Raw genomic sequence first — 22,979 nt, forward strand, 5'->3', positions numbered from 1 at the left:
TCAACATATCTGATTGGTCCTTCATAATCCACAGCATCTCATCCTACATGGCATGCTCATGCTCTTGGAATGCTCTCCTGTTCTCCATGTCCAGTTTTTCAGATAGTGAAATCCTCCAGGCTCTAAGCTCCATGTCAGCTGTCCTGAAGGTGTTCATTATGGGAGGTGAACATGTCGTCATGTGTCCTCTTTTTCCATCTTCTAGTCTGCGAAAGCCTCTCTGTTGGTGTGGAGGATGTGCTAAAGGCCAAGCTTTCCACTGTAAGGCATGCAAAGCACAAGGCAACCGTTGTCAGCCCATACCTCGGGTCTAGTGCAAGGTTGCTATTTAAAAAATACTCCCCCTTTTATACTTCATGCAAGCCAGAACATAATCAGAATCCCTAGCTAGTTAATGAACCAGTTTGCTGTTCCAACTGTGGGGAGTATGTCCCTGCGGCATGGGTGATGGGCCTTTTGCTGCAGCTTGTAGCAAACCTGCCTTGGGAGCACAGGTGGGCAGATGGACAATACCCTCTCCTCCTAACAACATGGATTTCGGTTTGAGACCAGGGACCAGCATTAAGCCTCCAATTGCTGTCTTGGTCTGAGGCAGTTTCGGTGAGGTTTGAAGCCACAAGAGAACACAGAAAGCTCTCCCTCCCTTTTGCTTAATACTGCTGGTAGTAATTGTCCTGGACTTGCAGAATCAGAGGTCAACGCCGATCCCTGCCAACCAGACCACTGGAATTTTAGGGAAAGCGTGGTTGAGGGACCCGGAAGTCACCATGGATTGTAGATCACATGCTCTATTGTTTGCAGTACGAGCACTTGTACTGAAAACTTCCCCCATTTCTCCTAGGTGACCCTGTGCGATATCAGTCTCCTGTGAGTAACAGAAGTGGCAAGAGAGCAGATGCTACAAGTGTCTGGGTATAGACTTGGTCCTTATGCTACTATGCTGTGTACCACAGTGATGCCAGCAGGGTGAATACTGGAGTGGCATGGAAAAATGTCTTACCGTGGTGGAAGAAATAAGGCAGCCCTCTCCAGAAACCTGCAAAGGATTGCAGAGAACCTCCATGAAACGTTCCTAGAGATCTCCATGGAGGATTCCTGGGCAATTCTTGTGCACATAAACAGTCTTTTCTGGGGGGCATCCTCTACGTAGCTGGAGCAGTCACTAGAAAGCAGATAAACACTGCACCTCCCTTTTTCTTCAGATTAAACATAAAATATAAAAGCATCACAAAGTCTTGTGGCACCTTATAAACTAACAGACATATTTAAGCATAATCTTTCATGGGTGAACATCCACGAAAGCTCATGCTCCAATACATGTGTTAGTCTATAAGGTGCCACAGGACTCTTTGTCGCTTTTTACAGATCCAGACTAACACGGCTACTCCTGATAATATAAAAGCATGTAATGCCCAAAGTTAGATTGGAATTGCATACCCACCGAACGTGCCTTCCCTGGCATCACGCTTGGTTGTTATGTTGTCCTGAGACCGACTGGGCTCCAGGGTTAAGAATAGCTCCTGCTCTTGGGAAGAATCTCCTGCTCGCCTATCTCCCATTCTCCTCCTCTGCCTCTTCCTCATTCAGAATGTTCTTCTTGTTTCTTGAGGTGACCCAGAACTCAGACTCCTGGTAGGTATCCGCGCTGCATTTGGGGATAGTGGTGAGGTTGCCGCCGAGAATCGCATGCATTTCATTGTAAAAGTGGTATGTCTGTGCAGAACCAGAATGACTATTTGCTCCCCTTGTCTTCTGTTACGCCTGCCGAAGTTCTTGGATTTTCATGCGGCACTGCTGCATGTTCCTGCTGTAACCCTTGTCCCCCATACCCGTTTCTTCTGCTGAATCGGAGCTGTGCCTGCACAGACTCTTCTCTGCACAGACAAATAACTTCCTCCACCTCCTGTATACACCAGGCAGGTGCACATTTTGGGCATTGAATCATCATGATCAGCTGGGCTGGTGAGCTCTCCATGCTGATGAAACAGGAAAAGAGAACTCAAAAGTTCCCCAGGCTTTTCAAAAGTTCCCCAGGCTTTAAAAGGGTGGGGAGGGGGGTGGCTGTTTCCCATTTACCTGGCTGCCGTGTGGAAATGATCTCCACCGCCGTCACAGCAGAGCATTGTGGGACACCTCCTGGAGGCCAATTCAGTCGATTTATACAATCCATAGCTTGGGCCTGCTGCCTGGGAGGACTTGGGCTTCAACTTCAGCCCCGGGCTTCAGCAAGTCTAATGCTGGCTCTGGTGACTCCGTTAAAATGGAGTGTCAACCCACAGTTTGAGAACCGGTGGTGCAGAGTAACCTGATCTATTTTTTGTGGGTCATTTATGACAGTGGCCTGCAAGCTACTGATATACCACCAATTTCCAGAGGAACATTACTTATTGTTTAACTACTGTGCAACAGTATTTTAAGAAAGCAAGTTTCATGTATGTTTTTACGTGCCCACTCAGAAGAATAGAGAGGATGTGTAGAAAAAATGAAGTAGAAAATATAAATATGCACAGCTTTGGGGAAAAGCCTCTATTTTAAATGCGATTAATAGGTGAAATTTTTGATCCATCACACTGGTAGGATGGTGTTTCTAGCAGTGGCTCATAGAACTTTAACCTGAGTCCCTTGTAATTAAATAGATGAGACAAGAAAGCAGTGACCTTTTGCTCACCACATCACCCTAAAGTTCCCATGATGATAAGAATGCTGTACTATTAGGACTTATAAAATGTATTTGAAAAAAGGTTTTGATTAAAAACAGTATTTTAAATTTTTCCTGGATTAAAAACTGTCAGGTATAGTATTGCAAAAGAAACCAAAATGTACATCATGAACTAATTCTTTTAGACTTTATTTCAAGGATGTCAGCTCATGTTACTGGGCTAACTTGGAAATAAACATCTTCTTCTCAAAACTGGCATTTCTGAGCCCCTTGGTGATGACCATCCCCTTCTGATACGAGCAGAATGGAAGCCTATTGTCATAGACTGCAAAGCAGTCTTTATCCTGCTTTAATACTAGTCAAATATTTTACTTAAAATATTGCACATTAAAACTCTTGCATTACAGAATATTTATGGGGAAAAAAGCTTCAGTTCTTTCAGTCTCTATAATCGGATTATTCTTAATTACGTTAAAGTTAAACTGGCTGTGTTTGTAGTGCATTTAAGTTTATCAAATTTGGTATTAAGTTGAATTTTGATAGTAGTGTTAGCCAGATTGGTGTCTTATTGCTACCGTCTCATTTAGTGTGTGTGTGTGTATAATTCTGTGCCAGAGGGAAGACTGATGAAGTTCAGTGGTAAACTTTGTGAATAGTTCAGTATACGTCAAATATATCTTTAATAAGCGGACAATGTCTGATTTTGTATTTTTTTAAAAATGTGCTCTTTGTAGGCGTATTCTGCACTCTAAAGGAGAGTTGAGTGAAGATCGACACAAGCAATATGAAGAATTTGCAATGTCCTATCAGAAGCTGTTGGCAAATTCTCAGTCTCTGGCTGATCTGTTGGATGAAAATATGCCGGATCTTCCCCAAGACAAACCAACACCAGAGGGTAGGACATCTTTTAGTGTGATAAGTTATATGATACTGAAAGCTTTCCTTTATGGGGGAAAAACAAAACCCTCTCATTGATCTGTGTTTTCAGTGCAAGTTTCCTTTTAAATGTTAATAGCTTAGCCTCTCATTTAAATATATGAAATAGGGCAGAATGTTCCAAGGTACACCAGTAAAGCTTCATTTTAAGTTTATTAACCTCCAGTGAATTATTGAGCCTAAATAGGCCATCATACCGCCAAAATAAATGGTGGAAACTGGTGGGCGCCCTATGCACCTAAGGACATGGGAAGTTAAAGAAAAAGATTGGACTAAAAGTGTTAGTAAATTTTAGCAATCTCTTGTACCTCTGTTAGGATGATTTTATTAAGGTGGTAAGGTAATGGGTGGCATGTAAAGAAAATCATATTTGTACATTTAATCCTCCCCATCATTTTCAGTAAGTATATTTCATTTATTTTTATAAGAATTACTTGATCAGATAACTAGGCATTCGCAGGCTTTATTTTGCATTAGAGAGACCATTTGAATCCAAAGATTATATGAACTGCATTTAAAATGAGATTTTAAATGGATTACTAGAGAAATATGCAAGCAAATACTATGAAATTTCAGTTAAATTGTCTTATTTTCTTATTAGTTGTTTCCTTGTTTCTCAAGTCACACAGAAGGCACTTCGTTTTGATTACTTCTTAATGTAGTTTGAATCTGCTTTAGAAGTTATCTATTAATTACATCTCAGAGCTTAGCAATTCAGTATAGTTTTAAAATATACTAATTGCCCTTTAAAGTATTTCAAAATACAGCTAGGAAAATAAGCCACTAGATGGCTACCTGTGACCTTTGAATATGACGGCAAAATTTAATGTGCCACATTAGTCTTGATGGCTGTCAAATTTTAGTATTTACGTATTCAGATTCTTGAAATCATGGACCTCAGATTTGTCCAAAAATGCACAACTTTAAAAAAAACAAACAATTGCTAAATCTGTTTTGAAGAAGAAATGTGATTATCCCAACAGTTTCCTTACTATGATTGCCAGACCCAGATTAAGCAGTTTGTAGTTGCACAGGGCCCCCAATCTCAGGGGGCCCTGACCACCCGGCTGGTTTTTAACCCTCTTGACTGGTTTTTCTTCCCTTTTGCTGGTTGCAATGTGCTGGGGCTTTTTTCCATGTCTATGTTACAAGTTGGGGGAAAAAACCCAGTACAATGCAACTGGCAACCATTGCTGCAAGCGTGCACTGCTGCGTCACAGCTGCTTCCACTACAGCATTCAGGTCATGTGCCTACTGGTGCCACACCCTGGTCCCGCTCTACATGCCAGGCCCTCAGTGAGCCAATGTGGTGGCTTCTGCTCCTTTCACTGCCAGAAAGCAGGGCAGACCTGAGGTTCAACAGCAGGGAGGAGTAAGAAGCAGGGACTGGAGTGGGTGAGGCAGGGATTCCTGGGAGCTTGGGGGGAGTGGTAGGTGGCTTCCTTGGGCTAAGGCTCCTGACAGGAGGTAGGTGTAAGAGCTTATGGGCTATCAGGCTTGGGGGTGGGGGTGCCTGAGAGAGGAACAGGAGGATCAGGCTTCTGTAGGAGTGTATGTGTGTGCGCGCGTGTGCACTGAATGGGGTACAGGAGGGTCAGGATGCTGCGGGGAGGGGCAGTGGCTAGTTTTTCTGCTTTTTGAAGTGGCAGCCCTATGGGCCTCAACCAGATTGGCCCAGCTGCCCCCCCCCCCCTCGCCATGAGTCAAAGCTCAGTGAGTGGCTTTGTACCCTGGCGCAGTGTTGTAGTGTTGCTCATGTTTGGTGTCCTATGCAAATAGGCCTGTTGAAGCTCTCTTGGATTATCCCTGCAATCAGGCACAAGTGTAGGGGGACTTCTTAGAGAGGTCTGGTTTCTCAGATCCCTTTTTGGAGTTCTGCTCACCTCTGGTTCATTCTGCTTCTTTGCTGGTGTTGATGATACGAGCCATCAGTGTGTCCTCTTCAGGTCCTGGTAGCTCACCATTGACACCCAAGACCATCCTTCTTCCTAGGGGAAAAGAACTACCATTCCTGCTCATTCAGCTACTGAAGCCCAATCCCACAATCAATGTCTGAGTCAGTCCCTTATCAGTACTGATTCGAATCAAACTTGTGCCCAGAGCCAACTGAGACTCAGTACCCCTTTCTCTTAGGAGCTGGTAAAATTCTTCTCTTAGCCTGTGTGTTTTTCAAAAGGCAGCAAAGCAACTCTCGCACAAGAGGCTCAGGTAGCAAATGCACTAATGTACTTGCTGTTTTCTGATTTGTATGGTCTCTGACAAGTTCTGCTTTTGTCAAAAATGTCTTTCCCCTATAACTGGGGAGTCAGCTAGGCATGGTCAAGCTAATTTCTAAGCCATATTTCATAAATACTTCCAAGCGCTTAATCAACTTAGGAAATGTTTCCCCAAGCCAAAGAGTGAGTATTCAATTAAAAAAATACAACAAGTTGCAATATATATTTAAATGAAATATTCCTAGATGTATTATTATTAACATGTCATATTAGTTAATTCCCTTCTCATAGAACTGGAAGGGACTCCGAAGGGTCATTGAGTCCAGCCCCTGCCTTCACTAGCAGGACCAAGTACTGATTTTTGCCTCAGATCCCTAAGTGGTCCACTCAAGGATTGAACTCACAACCCTGGGTTTAGCAGGCCAGTACTCAAATCACTGAGTTATCTCACCCCTTTAAGTCCTTTCCAAACTACTAGTAATAAATTGAGATGTTCTCATATTTATAAACTATATATCATGTGCTCTGTCTAGTTTAAGGAATGTGGGGAAGGTCCAATTTCAATAGTGCACAGGGCCCCAAAATTTTTTAATCCATCCTTGCTAATTACCCCTGGACTGCAATATTCCAGATTTTGCAAGCATTTACTTATATTCGGAAAATAAAACATTTGTGGCAGTTGGTGTGATCACCCCCAAAATGATGTATCTAAACACTTTCTGATGCTAGTATGGATGAATTCTACTATAACTCCATTTAGCGATCTCGTTTAATATAATTGTGATCACATTTTGATTGCACAATGTAGTTTTGTAATTTCATTGTTTTGATTTCTTCTTGAGTGAGACTAGTCTGGTTGTACTTTAAGATGCTGGGGATATGTGTTTAATAACTTTCAATTTTAGAAGCCAAGGTAGTGGCAGTAACAGGGAAACATTTTTTTTAATGTTTATCCCAAAAACCAGTCTTTTTAAAATGAGATGATCTGAAACTTGTGTATGCAGCTTTAACCTTTCGCTTAAAAGAATCTTTCTTTTAGTATGATTAATATTGATGAATTAGTCATTTGTGCATTCTGTGATTCCAGAACATGGGCCTGGCATTGACATTTTTACCCCTGGCAAACCTGGAGAATATGACCTGGAAGGGGGCATCTGGGAAGATGAAGATGCTCGAAATTTCTATGAGAACCTTATTGATCTAAAAGCTTTTGTGCCAGCCATTTTGTTTAAAGATAATGAAAAATGTTCTCAGAACAAGGACTCCAGCAAGGATGAATCCAGAGGTAAAACAATTTGGAAGAAAATGTTCTAGATTTTTAAAAAATTGTATGTGTCAACAGCCATGCAAGTTTGGCAAAAGTAAGGAAAGTCTTTAGTTGAAATAATCATTATTTATATAGCAGTCAGAACATTCCACCAAGATGGATGATCTTGAGCACAGAAATGATGCTAGATAGATAATCTGAACACACAGTTATTTTATGAAAATAATAAATAAAAATGAATACTGATAGCATTTTCACCCAAATATATCAGTGTGGTTTTGGTGAGTAAGTAATAATATTTGTATCTTTATATATGAAAAAAACAAGGGTGTGCCTTCACTGCAGAGAAAGGTAAGGGGATTTTTTACATTGAGATTATTAATTTTGTTAGCTATCCTGATGCCAATTTCAAGTGCAGACAAGGCAAGGGTAGTTTTTACCTTGATGTAGCTAATCAAGGTCAACCCTATCCCACCCGCACCCCCAACACACCTAGGATTGACTTGGATTAGCTGCATTGAGGTAAAAACTACCTGTGCCTTAACTATCTCCTAGCGGAGACATCTCCTCCCCCCTGCCCGCCCCCTCCATATAAAGCACATGCTGCTTGAAAGTTATATCAAATATTTTGGTAGTTTATGAAAACTAATAGTTAAGGTATATCAATTTTTTTAAAAAGAGGGCTATATGTTTATAAAATGCAAACTAATTTAATTTAGAGATTATAGATATAGTATGCAGAAGAGTAGTGAAACCGGGAGGAATACTACTGGTTATGTTTGGGTTGTAGTCTTAGGCATAGTAGGGGGTAAGAACTCTAGCTATGATGAATTAAGATGGTCATCTAAGAAATTAAAGATATATTTTAGTGTCAGATTCTTATCATGAGGTCATAAATTTTAAGACAAGAACAGGCTATTAGATCATCTAGTCCAACCTCCTTTATAACACAAGCCAAAAAATTCCTGCAATACAGTGTTTTCTGATGGGAGCAAAAAGGAAATGCTTGAAAGTTCATTGTAAATTTTTTGAAACTTGCAGTGTTTTGGGGACTGGGACTTGGCCTTGTGTATCTCACATTTCAGGCAGATTTGGTGGAGATGTTGTAACTGTAAAATCTCCATGGAAGATACCACTGTTTGCCCTACATAGTTTTGCTTCTGAAGTTTTTGCATTCTCATCCTGGACTGTGCAGAACAGCTTCACAAGCCTATTGTTCTCCAGTTGTACCACTTCTCCCTGATTTGGATATGCAAATCCTTGGACATTCAAATTTAAAACTTTTAACTTCTTCTGGGGATTTCAACAAACGCCACTTTTGCAATTTTGGGTTTATTATTTAATCATGATATTAAACACAGGCATTCTAGACATAACTTATAGCGTCCTAACAAATAACACATCCCAGCCCAATGAAGACACAGCAAGTATAATTGGGAACAAACCAAAACACTCAAAAGGGGTGAGCACCTTTTAACAGAAGCACATCACACAAGGAAGTGAATTAGGAAGACTGTTCCAGGCAACAAGAAAAATGGCACGAAGTCCAGAGTTGACAAATAAGACTGATGTATTGGTCAGAAAAGAAGTGTGCTGTTTCTCCTTAGACATGAGTAAGGGTATGTAAGAGGTCAAGCTAGAGATGCAGGGATGCACCAACATGTCTTAGAATATTTTTAAGCCATGTCTACTTGTGTTTACATTGCATGTCAAATATTTCTGCTTTCTTTGAAACAGATTCAAAAGATGCCAAGGATAATAAGGATGTTGCTGGTAGTGAGGATTTGGACTTGGATATGGAGAATTTGGACATTAATTATGATAACTTGGAGTTAGACTGTGGAGATGAAGCAGAAGATCTCGCAAAAAAGCTTCTTGATGAGCAAGGTAAAAGCAGAGCTGGTAAACATTTTTAGGGTACTGTATTGTGTTTTAACTGGGTCCTGGTATTTTTTCAATTCTTTGTATTAGTGTGGAGGGATGCTTTTGATTCTTTTGGGCAACGTCTGTAGTAGCTAGAAGCAGTTTTGAGCAAGGTCATTCCTTCCTCCCTCCTTTTGTGCTCAGCAGGCACTTCTAACAAAACATTCAATAAAGAGAGATAAGAAATAAAAGTGCTCTGCAGAAAGAAAAGAAAACTGGTCCAATACTGCTAAAGGATAAAAATAGAAATAAGTTCTCCTGTTCAGTAAAGACACTAAGATGGTTTAGTAACCACTATTTTGAGGTTTGTGTGGTGAAGGTTAATAGATACCTTTGTTACTACTTTGGCATTTGATTGAATTGTGAAAAAGACTAAATGTAAAGGCAGCTCTACTCAGAAAAGTGACAGTAATAAATGGCATGTGAGACTTCACGTTTGTGTATCAATTATCTTATCAAATGTGTTCAGCTTACAAGTAAAAAGATGTTTTACTTTTAAGCCCAATGTGGATTCTAAAGGTCAAACAGGATTCTTTCTTTCTTGTGCGTCATCATCAGTAACACAGATTTTGCTTTCAGTGACAATTATTGCCTTCCCTGATAGACACTTAGTAAACATTCCTGCTAATTATGCATAAGAAGGAATAGAATCCAGCACATCCTCTCTTATGTAACAATGTTAGCATAGATAGCAGAGGTGAAAACTGGAAAAATCTAAGTTGGTTGTGGTGTACTCCCACCTGTGAGTTATGATCTTCCTACCAGTGCTGCTGAACTTTGGGAACCTTCTGTAAAGCAGCACCAAATGTCAGGAGCCGAGGGCCACGTACTTATCAATTACTTCCTTTCTGCAATTAGCTGCAGAAGAAGGGACTTTCTTTGTGTGCATTGTGTCTCATGGTTTTCCTAGAGGTGGATGTGAATGATGTTCTTCATTTTGCCTGGGGATATTTCTTCCCCTGATTTCTGCTCTGTGTATAAGGTCTTCACATTTGAGCCTGCATCAATGGTCAGTAGAGGCTCTGCGGCCTCAAAACAGAAGCCTTATGAATCCCACCCCAAGATATGTTACGTCATCCTTCTGCACCCATGAAGGAATAGACTGCATTTGACTTCAAAGCCAAACAAAACAGGGATGGCTTTGGCTGTGAAGAAGTTTGTGTCGGTTCCTAATTCTTAAGTGGGCTCTGAAGCTGCAACAGTTCAAAGATGTGAGCTTCAGGAGCAAGAACTTAATCAATTCTGAGGGTACTTTCTGCTTCTAAAGTACTTGCCACAGGATCTTTTATCAGGGCCAGGAGCTTCCCATGTACCAAAGAGACCTAGTACTAAATAGGCGTGCCAGCGGATGGGTGGTTTTGCTAGCCAAGGAATGGAAATAAAGTTCTAAACCTCAGTCCTGACAACTTGTGATGGTTCAGATGTGTTGACTCATATGGTGGCATCAGCTCTTTTGGAGTCAGTACTTTGGGCCTTTTGTCTGAGGCTTAAGTCTGTGTTGCAGACCACCTTTTCAAGGGGAAGGGTCTTTTCAGCTGTAAGATAGATGACCCGATGAAGAAGGTGGAGGACGCTGAGTTCACTGCTAGGTCATAGTGCATCCTCAATGGGTGCTGTTTCTCAGAAGGTTTTTGAAGCTCGGTGTTGCTGAGGGTGCCTCCACAATGCAAAAATACGCAGAGGCAACACTATCAAGAAAGTACAGTTATGGTAAGTAACAAGCTTTATAACTCCAGTCATCAGATTTGATTCTGATGCACAGAGGGAGCAGATGCATTGACTAAGAATGTGCCATCTTTACATAGTCACTTTTCATAGCAGACATACTTCAACTATATATTTTTAAAGTACTGCTAAAATATAATAACTCCTCACTTAGTCGTCCCGGTTAACAATGTTACGTTACTGATCAATTAGAGAACATGCTTGTTTAATGTTGCGCAATTCTCCCTTATAACGTTGTTGGTAGCTGCCTGCTTTGTCCACTGCTTGCAGGAAGAGCAGCCCGTTGCAGCTAGCTGGTGGAATCTTGTAAGCAGGGTGATCCGGCAGCCCCTCTATCAGCTCCCCACTCCCCGAAGTTCCCTGTGTGGCAGCAGCCCAGCAGGCTATCAGTTGCTGGCAGTTCAGCTGTCCTTTCCCCCACTGCCATGTGCTGCTCCTACCCTCTGCCTTGGAGCTGCTCCCCAGAGCCTCCTGCTTGCTGTGCGGGGGGAAGGGGGACTAATGTCAGGGTGTCACCTTGCTCCTGCTCCCTGCTTACCCCTCCTCCATAGGGTGGGGAGGGGGGACATGACAGGGCTCAGGAGGGAGAGAGCTTGCTGGCCGCAGCTGCTGTCTCAACTTCCTGATTTGTTTAAAAAGGCAATATACTTAGAGTGGTGTCAGCGTACTTAAAGGGGCAATGCGCATCTCTCCCTCTTGCACAGGGTATGTCTCTCTGTCTTACATGCTGTTTCCTCTCCCTCCGTTCATGCTGCCTTGTAGAATGTAAGGCTACATTAACAGTAGGTTAACCCTTGAGGGTTCAGCCGAGTGCTAGTTCATCATTTTGCAGTAAGGCGTTCCCTGGGAAATATCCCACTCTCTTCCACCGTCTAGTTTCACCTCAACCAAGCTTCACAATCATTATTGCTGTGTACAGTATTAAATTGTTTGTTTAAAACTTGTGTGTGTGTGTGTGTGTGTGTGTGTGTGTGTGTAAAAAATTTCCCTGATGACTGGAGTTCATTCTTGCAGGGAAATCGGATTCGCTTAACATCGTTTTGCTTAAAGTTGCATTTTTCAGGAGCATAACTACAATGTTAAGCGAGGAGTTACTGTAGGGTAATTGATATAAATTGATGTTCTCCGTGCCCCAAAGAGCTTTCTAAGTATGACAGTGCAAACAAATGCAAGACCTTAAGGAAGGGAGCAAGTGTTAATGAGAAGGAAGAAAGGATCCTTCCTCCCTCCAGTCTCTTTTTGGCTACTGATCTTTCTTCTCAACTTCCTCTTTCTCTGCTACTATCATCAACACCAACGACCTTCTTGTCACTCAGTTCCACAATTTGGGGGTTATTTTTTGATTGCCCAGCTCCTCTTGCTGCAGACATCCAGGCTTAATACAAATCCTTCTGTTCTTTCCTCCAAGGTATCCAAGATGCATGCTTTTCTTTCCATCCCTGAAACTAAATCTCGCCTTCATGTCCTCATTATGTCCTGCTTTGCCTTCTATAGCATCCTGCCCTAACTCCCATGTTGCTTTTAATCTATATAAAATGCTGCAGCTTAAGTCATATTCCTTGCCTGTCATTTTGATCATCTTACTCCTCCTTTGGAATTCCCTTTCATAACTCCACATCCCCTATGTTACCACATACAGTCTTATGGCCATCATTTCAAAACCCTGCATAAATCATCCCTTCCTTACTTATCTTCCTTGTTCTTGCTTTGCATTGTCAACCATCCAGCTGTCAGCTTTTTGCATAAATATGTCCATGTCGTCTTCCATGTGGTGGCCAACCTTCCTTTATCTGCACTTCATGTACACTCTTGGTATTTAAGTCCCCCTTGAAGACCCACTTTTGCCATTCTGCTCACCGCATCTGTTTGACATGTATAGTTAAAAAAAAAAAAAACTGTTTATCTCTTCCTCTGTCTACTTGTCTGTCTGTCCCTTAGCTTGTGATATCTTTGATGAAGGACCATTCCTTGAAAGCACATTATGTGTTTAATGTTGTTCCCACAAAGTGATTATTTCTGAGAGACGTATTTTTTTAGGTGAGAGGAGTGTAGGGGTTTTGCAGAAAATGAGATCAGAAATGCAGGCAGGTGATATCTTGGCATACTCTTGGTTCACTGACACCCCAAAAAATCGGGAAACAGTGCCAGGTTACCAGACTAACATTCACAATTGAACAATGACAGTGCACAGATCCTAGCCAGTATGGTAGGGAGAGTATGTCTCAAACACGTGTCACAAAATACGAATGGATCAATAATTATGTTAGCTCAGCATGGAAAGTTAAGGTCCAGAGTCAGTGGTGGGGCATGGAGGGGAAGGGACTCATTCAAAATAGAATGAAAATTATTACGGCATAACAAAATACCAAATGTAAAAATTCGTTTTCTTGAAGCATATAGAGGAATCTATGAAATGCACTGTGAAGTTGTGAATATATTGTGAGTGCACAGCAAATCCTACATATTGTACACAAATTTAGGGAAGTGTTTTACAAAAATCTAAACTGAGACACTTTTATAAATTTGGGTTTTAATTTCCATTTGGTAAGTTGATTGTTTTTTGAGCTTGATTCCTCTATAACCAAAATCTAGTGACAGTTTGGCAAGATGACCTTACCTGGGGAAGCCGAGTGTCTTTCTCTTAACCACGAAATGCATCATTCGGTGACATTTTTTCTTACATTCTGGAAGATTGTGAGATAACTGTAATTGAGACAATATATTATTACCATTATTAATCATGTTTATTATGGTAGTACTTAAGGACCAACCAAGAATGGAGTCCCATTGTGCTAGGCACTGTATGCACTTAGTAGCTGACAGTCGCTGTCCTGAAGAGCTTACAAACTAAATAGATAAGACAGATACAGGGTGGAAAAAGGGTAGAACACACAAGTTGAGTGAACAAAGCGAATGCAGGAAACATCATGTTAGTGCCACAAAATTTTGGAATGGTTTAGTTAGGAGGGGATAAGTTTAAATGAAAAGAAAAGTGAAGGGAGAGGGAATGTTGAAGGAAAGGGGGAGGTGATGGGGACAGAGTGAAAGAGAACAGGGAAGAGGGCCATGCGTGGGGTGAAGCTGAGGTGAAGAGACTAAGGGAGTGGGAGGGAGAAGGTTGGAACAAACAGCCAGTCAATATGGAGTAAAGAATGTCACGTCAAAACTGTAGCAAGTTCTCTGAATGTCAGAAGCTGCTTCTGTCGCTGGTTCTACTGTCTCTGGAGTCTGACTGATTTCTCTCTGCAATTTTCCCCTAAAAGACCACATAACTTGGATAGGGAAGGCTCTAGTTTCTCTGAAGTGGTCTCCCCTGCACAGTTATGGGTCTGGAGCATGCTAGAGGGAGGGATGGCTCCATCTGGCTCCCATTTTACCTTCTCCTCCCCACCCAGTGCAGCAGTCCCTGCTTTGCCTGCTTCTGCAGCTGCTCCTACCAGCTAAAGTCTAGTTTAGTCTAGTCAGCTAGAGTTCAAGTCACAGACTTGTCATTACTAGAAAAAATTAATGAGGTGTCTTCTGTGCTTAGTGCGCATATATAAGACTCACATAACAAATGTGCTTTGAGACCTTCCAAATAAACCACATAACCATAAAATTATGTAAGCAATCCAGTCCTCTGCCAGCTAGCTATTTGAAATTTGCTAGTGAATATTTTTCATTATTAAAACACGGTTATGCTTACCAAAATGTTTAATGTTTTATTCTTGTACACCCTAATGATAAAACTATTAAAAAGCTTGCCATCGTTTAAAGTGTCTGGCATGGTGTGCATCCACATGTTTTATAACTTAGTTTAACAGAACTGTTTGTCATTGGGGCAGTTGCAAACACAATGCTGGTTAAGGATGGTGTAACACATCTGCTCTATAAACAGGTTTCTCACCACTTGTTAATCAAATAGAAGCACTAAATGAGCTTTGAGATTGCTTTAGTTAAATCATATTTGTGAAACCATATTCATAATTGTCTTTCCATCACACTATGTGAAAGGGATCTTTGAAATAAAAGTCTGAGGATAAGGGACAGGGGAAACATAGGTGATAAAATGGAGAGAAATCTCTTTTCTCACCGCTTACTCTGCATTTCTAATCTGCTCATTACTGCATTATAATACTACATAACAATGATAATGATTCACAGAGAAAGGATACTACCCAAGTGTGCCCAAAATCCTGTTTTTCCCACATTGAAGTTTTGCTCCCCATTTTTTATATCGTTTAACTAATTCAGGGACAGTAATTGAATCAATCATTTTAAAGCACAAGGAGAGATTTTTCTTGCATGTTTGCAAAATGTTCCCAATGCTGGTGTAGAAAACTTGATGTTTTTGGTTTTGCGTCTTTGAGTGGTGCTATACAGTTCTGAAACTGCCTTTTCTGTTATGGTGACAGTAACTATTTATCCTGAATTGTGAGAGTGCCAAGTTACTTTAGCTCTATACACAAGTATCTTTGCTAAGTAATCCCACCCTTCGCCCCACTCCCAATAAAAAAAAATGTTAAAATGACCACCAGTTGGCTGGCCTGGTATTCCAATTGCTGCCAGTGCAGAAGAGTCATTTCAGGGTATGGCTATACTTGAAATTTCAAAGCGCTGCTGTGGCAGTGCTTTGAATTGTGAGTGTGGTTGGAGCGCCAGCGCTGGGGAGAGAGCTCTCCCAGCGCTGCACGTAAACCACATCCTCTATCTTGCAGCGCTCAGGGAGATGTTTTTTCACACCCCTGAGCGTGAAAGTTGCAGCGCTGTAAAGTGCCAGTGTAGCCAAGGCCTCAGTTTCTGAGCTTTCCAGTCCATTAGGGAGTGGTAATAACACAGTGGAAGCCACAGATTTTCACCTTACCGATAACTTGGAAATTACTTTAAGTAGTTTTTACGTCACCAGGCAGTGTGGATAGAATTGACATCTTTTGAAGATGTCCTTTTGGATTCTAAATTAAATTCCAAAATAAATTAACTTTGTCAGTTTGACTTTACACAGAGAAGACTATTACTATGTAGCATCGTATGTGTGGAGTTTTACTGATGAATAAGAAGAAACAGTCCTCACCCCAAGAAGCTTAAAATTTCTATTGAATGTAATGATAATAAATAATAAAACCATGAGGATGGAAAGGGAGGATCTGATATTCAGAAGGAAAGTTGAAACTGCTCATTGAAAAGTATTACTTATAAGGGATTTGGATCAATTTATTTTACTTCTGTCATGTTTATTTTGGGTACATTTTAATTTTGTTTTATTTTTAGTATGCTCAGGCAGGAGAGAGGGAGCAGATAGCACCGGAGCTGAAAATAGTGACGGAAAACAAGCTGAAAGAAGTGAGTTTTGAGGTGCTGCTTGAAGGAGAGGAGGGTGCTTGGCACATGGAAGGAATGAAGCTGTGTGGAGGGAGACAATTGGAGTATTAAGAAGAGAGGAATAGACATAGTGAAGGGCATAAAGGTGTTGGGAGTAGAAGGAAGTTAGTGTTGACACATAGCTAGGGTTTAAAATAGGCTTCCAGTACCAAGTAGTCTAAAACAGAGAGAACGTTCAGAAAATGAGGTTGAATATTATGCCTGTTACTCAATATCCTATTTAGAGGACTGGGAAAGCTGTTCTAGAAATAAAAAGAAAAAAACAAGATGTTGAGGAATATTTGCTGTGAATTATCCTGAGGGGTTGGATGGCTCAGGAAGCTGGTAATTATGATCTGGAATCTTTCTTCACTAAGGCTGTAATTCGGTAAAGCAGTTAATGTTAAGCACATGCTTAAGTGCATTGCTGAATCGGGACCCAAGACACCAACTTGAATCCAGTCCTGGTTAGTAGCATCTGAAAGCTGTCACCGTGTAATGGCAGCTCAGTTTGAAATTAATGTGATGATTTTAATACGGTGGACAGATGACTGCCTCACAAAAAACACTTCCATAACTGTTACTAACTTGTTCCTTTGTCAGCTGTCTAAACAGAGAGGTCAAAGACCAAAAGGACCTAGAAACACACTCTGCTCCCTGGCAGGGTGGAGCTTCTAGAGGATAGAAGCAACTAGCCTAGATGCTGATAAGCAGCTGTGGAGCCAGGGGAAGCAGTACAAGGAGCTTCTATAGAATTAGCCGGTGGAGTGTGGTCATTGTTATATACTAATGGAAGAGTGGTTAGCAGGAGAGGAACCCATGCTTCCTGAGACAGTAGGGAGGGAAGAGGCAAATGTCGCTTCTACAGCAATAACAGTAGGTATTATGAATAATTCATAACTAAAAGGCTCTAGTCTCTGCCCCTTCTCTATCAGCCTATTTGCCTGAAAATTATAAGACCCCATCAACTTGACTTGTAGTAAATTAAAAATATTAAAAATATTTTCAGATACTAAAGCAGTATTTGTATCCCCTGCCAATTTTTGTGGCTTTTCTTATTTAAAACATTTTTCTCTTTGTTGCTCTGAAAGACTCCTGGAATAAAAGGGGGAAACTGAGAGACTATACAGGAGAAAAAATGAAATAATGTACTGTCAAGTGTACAAAATAAAGTATTTTTCTTTTCTCTCTTCCAGTTACAGTAATTCTGATTGTTACTTGTAAAAATAATACATAAAAAAAAATTAGAATTCTGGAGTGGATGGAGTATGAAATGATAGTGGGACCTCCCAGAAGGGTTGTCTGAGAGGTAATTGGAAAGAGAAGTGGAGCACAGAGGTGGCTTTTTTTGTTTTGTTTTTGTTTGTTTGTTTTAAGAGCTATCACCATAGAGATGAGACCTGAGATAATGAGAACAGATGTGATCCCCTACAGAGAGTATAGAGGCTGTTTGGAGAGGGAACCATGAGGAATGCTAACAGATAGGAGTTAAAGGGAAGGATGAGAAGCTACCAAAGAAAATGCTGGAGATGAGCCAGGAGAAATGCTGGAGATGAGCCAGGAGAGCGTAGCTAGAGAAGCCTAAATAGGAGAAAATGAAGAGGGGAACATTTTGAATCCATTTCCATAGACATTTCTCCAAAAATGAAATGCCTCTGGTTTGGGAGCTGTTACATGCAGTCTCATGAAATAGATAGATTCTCGGGGCTTCAGTGTTTTGAAGTTAAATTAAGTATTTAGAACTTTATGGGCCTCTTTTCTCATCTCTTTCCCACTTCCCTCCTCCCCCTGCCCCCCAAAGATCTCCCTCTCTCAATATCTCCTCCAGCCTGCCAGTTGCCTTCGAAAGGGAGGAGGTGGCGGCAGTGGCCTACTATGTTATCTCTGGCATCTTCAGTGGAGGATGGAAGTCCAAGTTCTCCTCTGTCTTCAGGAGGGGTCTCTGTCACTCTCACGCTTGTGCAAGCCCAGTGTTCTCCCTCTTTTTCTTTTTTTATTTTTTTTTCTTTCTTGGCAATGGAAAGAGGTTTGGGGTTGCACAAATTCTTTTGTATTCCCTGTTCCCTCAGTTTCCCTGTGTTCTCTATTCCTCTGCATCCCACTCACATGCATCTGTCTCCCACTCAGCCCAAAGATGGTTAGGGGAAGGATTAGGCAGTCTTCTCCCCACTCTATACTTTAGAACCATGTTGAGAGTACTTTCTGCCTGTTTCCTCGACTCTCTTCCCTGTTACAGTTGTGCTGCCCTGCTCAGCTCTGAAGCTCCAGTAGACAGGAGAAACTTAGAAGAGGCCATGTCTTGGGCATCCTTCCCATATGTTGCCCTCCACAGAGACTCCAAGGTCAAAAGGCCAGCTTTTTAACTGCTCTCCCAGCTGCCCAGGATTATATCTAGGACAGGGAGCACAAAGGATGGGTTTTAAATATCAGACAGTTGGCAAGTATGCTGGAGAGGTATTTCAATAGCATATGGCTTCCTCTTGCACATCCAGCATCTCTGCCTCTCAGGACTTTGACACCTTTGTTTGTAGTCTGTCTTGCCAGTCTGTGGAACTCATGAGACTTTCTCACCAGATGCTGTTGGTTCCATCTGACCCTCTGCCCTGTGTGAATCATTGGTTCACCTTTGAGTGATTGTCCGCATGGATTCCACTTCTGGTGCATATGTACCTGAGAGCAGATTCTTTTGGTCTATAGTGTCATTGGGGCTACACCTGTGCTTTCGATGCACTCTCACTCCCCCCACCTGAAGGCATAAAGGGCAGAGTGGCCCAATCATCTCTCAGTTCCTTCTTTCCACACAGGGCTGTGAGATGGAACCCCTGCAGTGTCCACTTTTCTGCGCACTGTGCAACTTGCATACCCATGTGGGAGATTCAGGCGCACAGGGCTAGTCTACTTTGCATAGTGTCTCTAAAAGACTCTTAGGTTGTACCCTCCATTTTACCAGAAATTGTCTGATTTTTTCATTTAAATCTGGTGGTTCACTTTCCAGTTTTTTCCCCAGGTCCCAGTCAAACCAAAAGAAAACCAACCTGCACACCCTTGATGTGTACAGTGTTGTCTCATACTACTTACATCAAACAAGGCTCTTCAGGAGCGCTCACTCACAGGCTGTTTGTAACATTGCAGATAGGAGCTCTTCTAGGTTGTTAGTAGCATTGTAGATAGGGTTAAATGTCAAGCAGTATTTACTCAAAGATTGTCTAGGCAGGTATCAAATTTTATTAAATCATACTATGAGATAGCTAGATTAGATCCATCCATATAGGCGAGACACCAGTCCATCTTCTGTGGCTTCTTTGAGAAGCATCCCAATTTCTGAAATTTACAAGTCATCTGTGTTGGGATTAGCAGAGGAAAGGACAGTTACTTGCTTTACAGTAACAGTGGTTCTTTGAGATGTCTTGTTCACATGCATTCCATGACCTGCCTCTTTATTATGGAATCCTATATCATCTGGATTCTGTACTGCCAAAGAAACTGAGGGATCAAGTGGGCCCAGTCCACCTTTTATGCCCTTATTTGGGGAGGTGCCAAGGCATTCAGGGTGCAGGGGCAGCCCCAATGGATGCTGTGGGCCAAAAGTATCTGATCTCATGTGCATGCACACCAGAAGTGAAATCCATGTGGACAACACACCTTGAACCACAGTTACTGTAAGGTAAGTAACTGTTCTTTTATTGCCCACCTCTCCTCATTCAGATCTTCTTGTGGCCCACATCATATGGTTGAAAGAACCTTTCATGTCTTGATAAGAATATATAGTTGCTGATGCACCCACTGGGTGTAATTTATCAGGTAGAAAATACTTATTTACTCATAGTCCATCAGTAGGAAGATATCCAGCCAATAGCCCTTTAGATTAGTTAATAGTTAACTTCCTTGTCTCCTCCCCCTCCCCCACAGGTGTCTGTAGGTGAGTATTGTAATCATTGAACAGATCCCTGTATCACATTTATAGAATTAAATACAATAGTTGTTTATTGTGCACCATAAAATGTGATGTATGTTTACTTTCTACTAGAACAAGAGGATGAAGAAGCCAGTACTGGGTCTCACTTAAAACTGATAGTAGATGCTTTCCTTCAGCAACTCCCAAACTGTGTCAACAGAGATCTCATAGACAAGGTAAACTCACATTATTATATTATCCTCACATAATCCCACAATATTAAGCCTTGCATGTTAATTTGATTAAAAGTATACTTCAGGTGTTTGTTACCAGTGTAATAGCAAGAGAAACTGTAAACAACGTTATAGGCTGTATAGGCTTCAGGGAGAGGTTTTTAATGTTTTTACGCAAGAATTTTCAGACTCTTCTGCCTTTTTTCCAGGCAGCTGACTTGGCTATTTCTTTTGTATTTTATGTAGCCACATCAGATCATAAGGTCCCATGTAGGCCAAATCAACTACCTCTGCTGCTTAGTTAGAAAAACCTTCACGCTTTGGAGTCTAGCAGGTATAGAGTCTCTTCCTGACCTTGAGAGTGTAGTTCCTCCTCTCTCCTTCACACAGGCAGCAGTTGGGTAAGGGCTTGCCTACCCAAAGAGTTAGAATCCAGAATCAGACCTTACTCTGGGTAAGGGGATCGTGATACTTGGGGCCTGTCTACACACATGTTAATTCAAATTAAGGTAGAATGTGAGTTTCAAGTGCAACAGCTAGTCTTGATTAATTTCATGTGTGGATGCTCTTATTCAGGAATAAGAGTGCTTTATCCCAAAATAGCTTAATCCATGTAGGAAGTGGATTAAATTAATTCAGAATAAGGCATTCTTATTCTGGAATCAATGTCATCCACATATGGAGTTAATCAGTAATAGCTATTGTACTTGCACAATTGCCATATGTGGCTGTTGGTCCTACAGAAAAGGCAAACTCCCCAGCCTCTCTCCATAGCTAGTGAACCTTGCAGCTGTTTCCCTGACAGTTGACTGATGCTTTCTCTCCCTCCCCATCAGTCCAAAGTTTCCATTTTCCATCTAGTAGTCCAAAGGTTCAATCTGTAGTATAGATTTTAACATTCACGTCTTCTGAATGTGTAAATTCTAGCTAGAAAATGAAGATATTTTAAGCAATTGCATGTATCAAAAGCTTGATTTAATTAAGACACTTTTTTAATACGTAGGTTTTACTGCTTTATGTATAGAAATTCCAGTTTAAAGGTGAAACGTTGACTTTTCTCTTATAGGCAGCAATGGATTTTTGCATGAGTATGAACACAAAAGCCAATAGAAGAAAATTAGTACGAGCTCTCTTCATAGTTCCTAGACAAAGGTAGGAAAAGGGAAAAAGATGTAGAGTAACACTTGATTTAACTTTGCTTTAGTGATTTAAACAGACAAGAATGTACAGTGCAACTATGAAGTCACATGTGTCTACTATGTTTACCATTGATGCGCACTTCTCTGGTGGTATTGGCTTATTTGATTAAGGATAAACTTAAAATCAGCAAGAAACTAAGATTGTTGGTACTGGAAAAATTTTCAGTATGGATACTACTGCAACTTACCTTTTCTGGTGATAATTACGGTTATAATAAATATTTTGGTGGCTCATGTTTTGTTCAAACAGTGACATCAAAAATAAAGCTTTTCTGGGAAAAAAGTTCACGTGTCACTCAAACTTCAATACTTGTAGCTGAAAGTCCATCCAGTCTCACAGGTACAGCATTTGGGCCAAGTAATCCATTATCTATGCAATCTCCCTCATAAAGCCAATTAAATTGTTGCATGCAGTTGAGCTGTAGAGTATGAGTGGTGATCGGTTGAGTTACCTTTCATAGTGATATCTGAGGCAACTCAACCTCTGTGGTCTAGGACTCTTGGCATATATAAGGCTTAGCATATAATTTATAGAGTCAAAATGGCAAGAACTTATATAATAATAATTGGTGATATACCTATCTCCTGTAACTGGAAGGGACCTCAAAAGATCATCGAGTCCAGCCCCCTGCCTTCACTAGCAGGACCAAGTACTGATTTTTGCCCCGGATCCCTAAGTGGCCCCCTCAAGGACTGAACTCCCAACCCTGGGTTTAGCAGGGCAATGCTCAAACCACTGAGCTATCCCTCCCCATTAAAAACTGGACAGTAACAGACTGCAAATCCTAGTGATGATTGAACCTGGTGATATTCTAATAAAAAGGGGTTCTCAGCCATGCTTCCAGATGTTTCCATTGCTTCATACTGATTCAAAAGACATTCATTCTAGGCATCAGAGTGATATAGAATGGTACTCCTTGAATCTTATTATATGGATTGTCCTGGGAAGAGTTGCAGTAAGATGCAGTGGTGATGTATAGTAATTAGTTTCTATGTGAGATCTTGCTATGTTAAGAATAATCTCAAGATAATAGCTTTGTCATTGAGCTATCATGAGAGTTTTGTTGTACTGAAACCCTTTGTGCCCTCTTTCTGCCTCTCCTTATGGGCAGCCAGCTTTTCTCATCCCTTTACTGACCACATCTGTTATCTGAGTGGCACTTTGATGGGAATTCTATTAATTAGGAGCTCCAACGCTTTCTCCCTGACCGCCTGTTTTAAGAGGTCATAGACTTTAACTGCAAACAGCCTAAGACTCAAATGGCATGTTTTTAAAAAAGCATTTTTTAAGAATATTATATATATACACAGAGAGAGAGAGAGAGAGAAAATTATATTAAACCAAACTAGTTGATCTGTGTAATGTATCTGCCTTACTCTTGGCTAAAGCTCATATAGATAGGTGCACCTTATGTGCTTGACATGGAAAAAAAAGCCTTACCTTTCTAGAGTGTGCATTGCTAACATCTCATCTCATTTTTTGGCAGGCAGCTGTTAATGTTACAGCCTTTGATTTTCGAGTTTCATATGTCATCTCTCTGTACCTTCCTGAGTCCCTCTCTTGTAATTTTCATGTTCCTTTGATCTGC

At 41.1% G+C, this 22,979-nt stretch overlaps 1 protein-coding gene across 1 annotated transcript in view; it reads left to right on the forward strand.

Annotated features, from left to right (window-relative positions):
- UPF2 (UPF2 regulator of nonsense mediated mRNA decay) overlaps positions 1-22,979 on the forward strand; it is a 126,627-nt gene that overhangs the window by 21,614 nt on the left and 82,034 nt on the right. Inside the window, 5 exon segments of the mRNA XM_030568767.1 lie at positions 3,394-3,554; positions 6,899-7,096; positions 8,816-8,965; positions 20,091-20,194; positions 21,258-21,343. Coding sequence (XP_030424627.1) covers positions 3,394-3,554; positions 6,899-7,096; positions 8,816-8,965; positions 20,091-20,194; positions 21,258-21,343 — 699 coding nt within the window.

Source organism: Gopherus evgoodei, chromosome 1 (genome assembly GCF_007399415.2).
Source record: "Gopherus evgoodei ecotype Sinaloan lineage chromosome 1, rGopEvg1_v1.p, whole genome shotgun sequence".
Lineage (NCBI taxonomy): Eukaryota > Metazoa > Chordata > Testudines > Testudinidae > Gopherus > Gopherus evgoodei.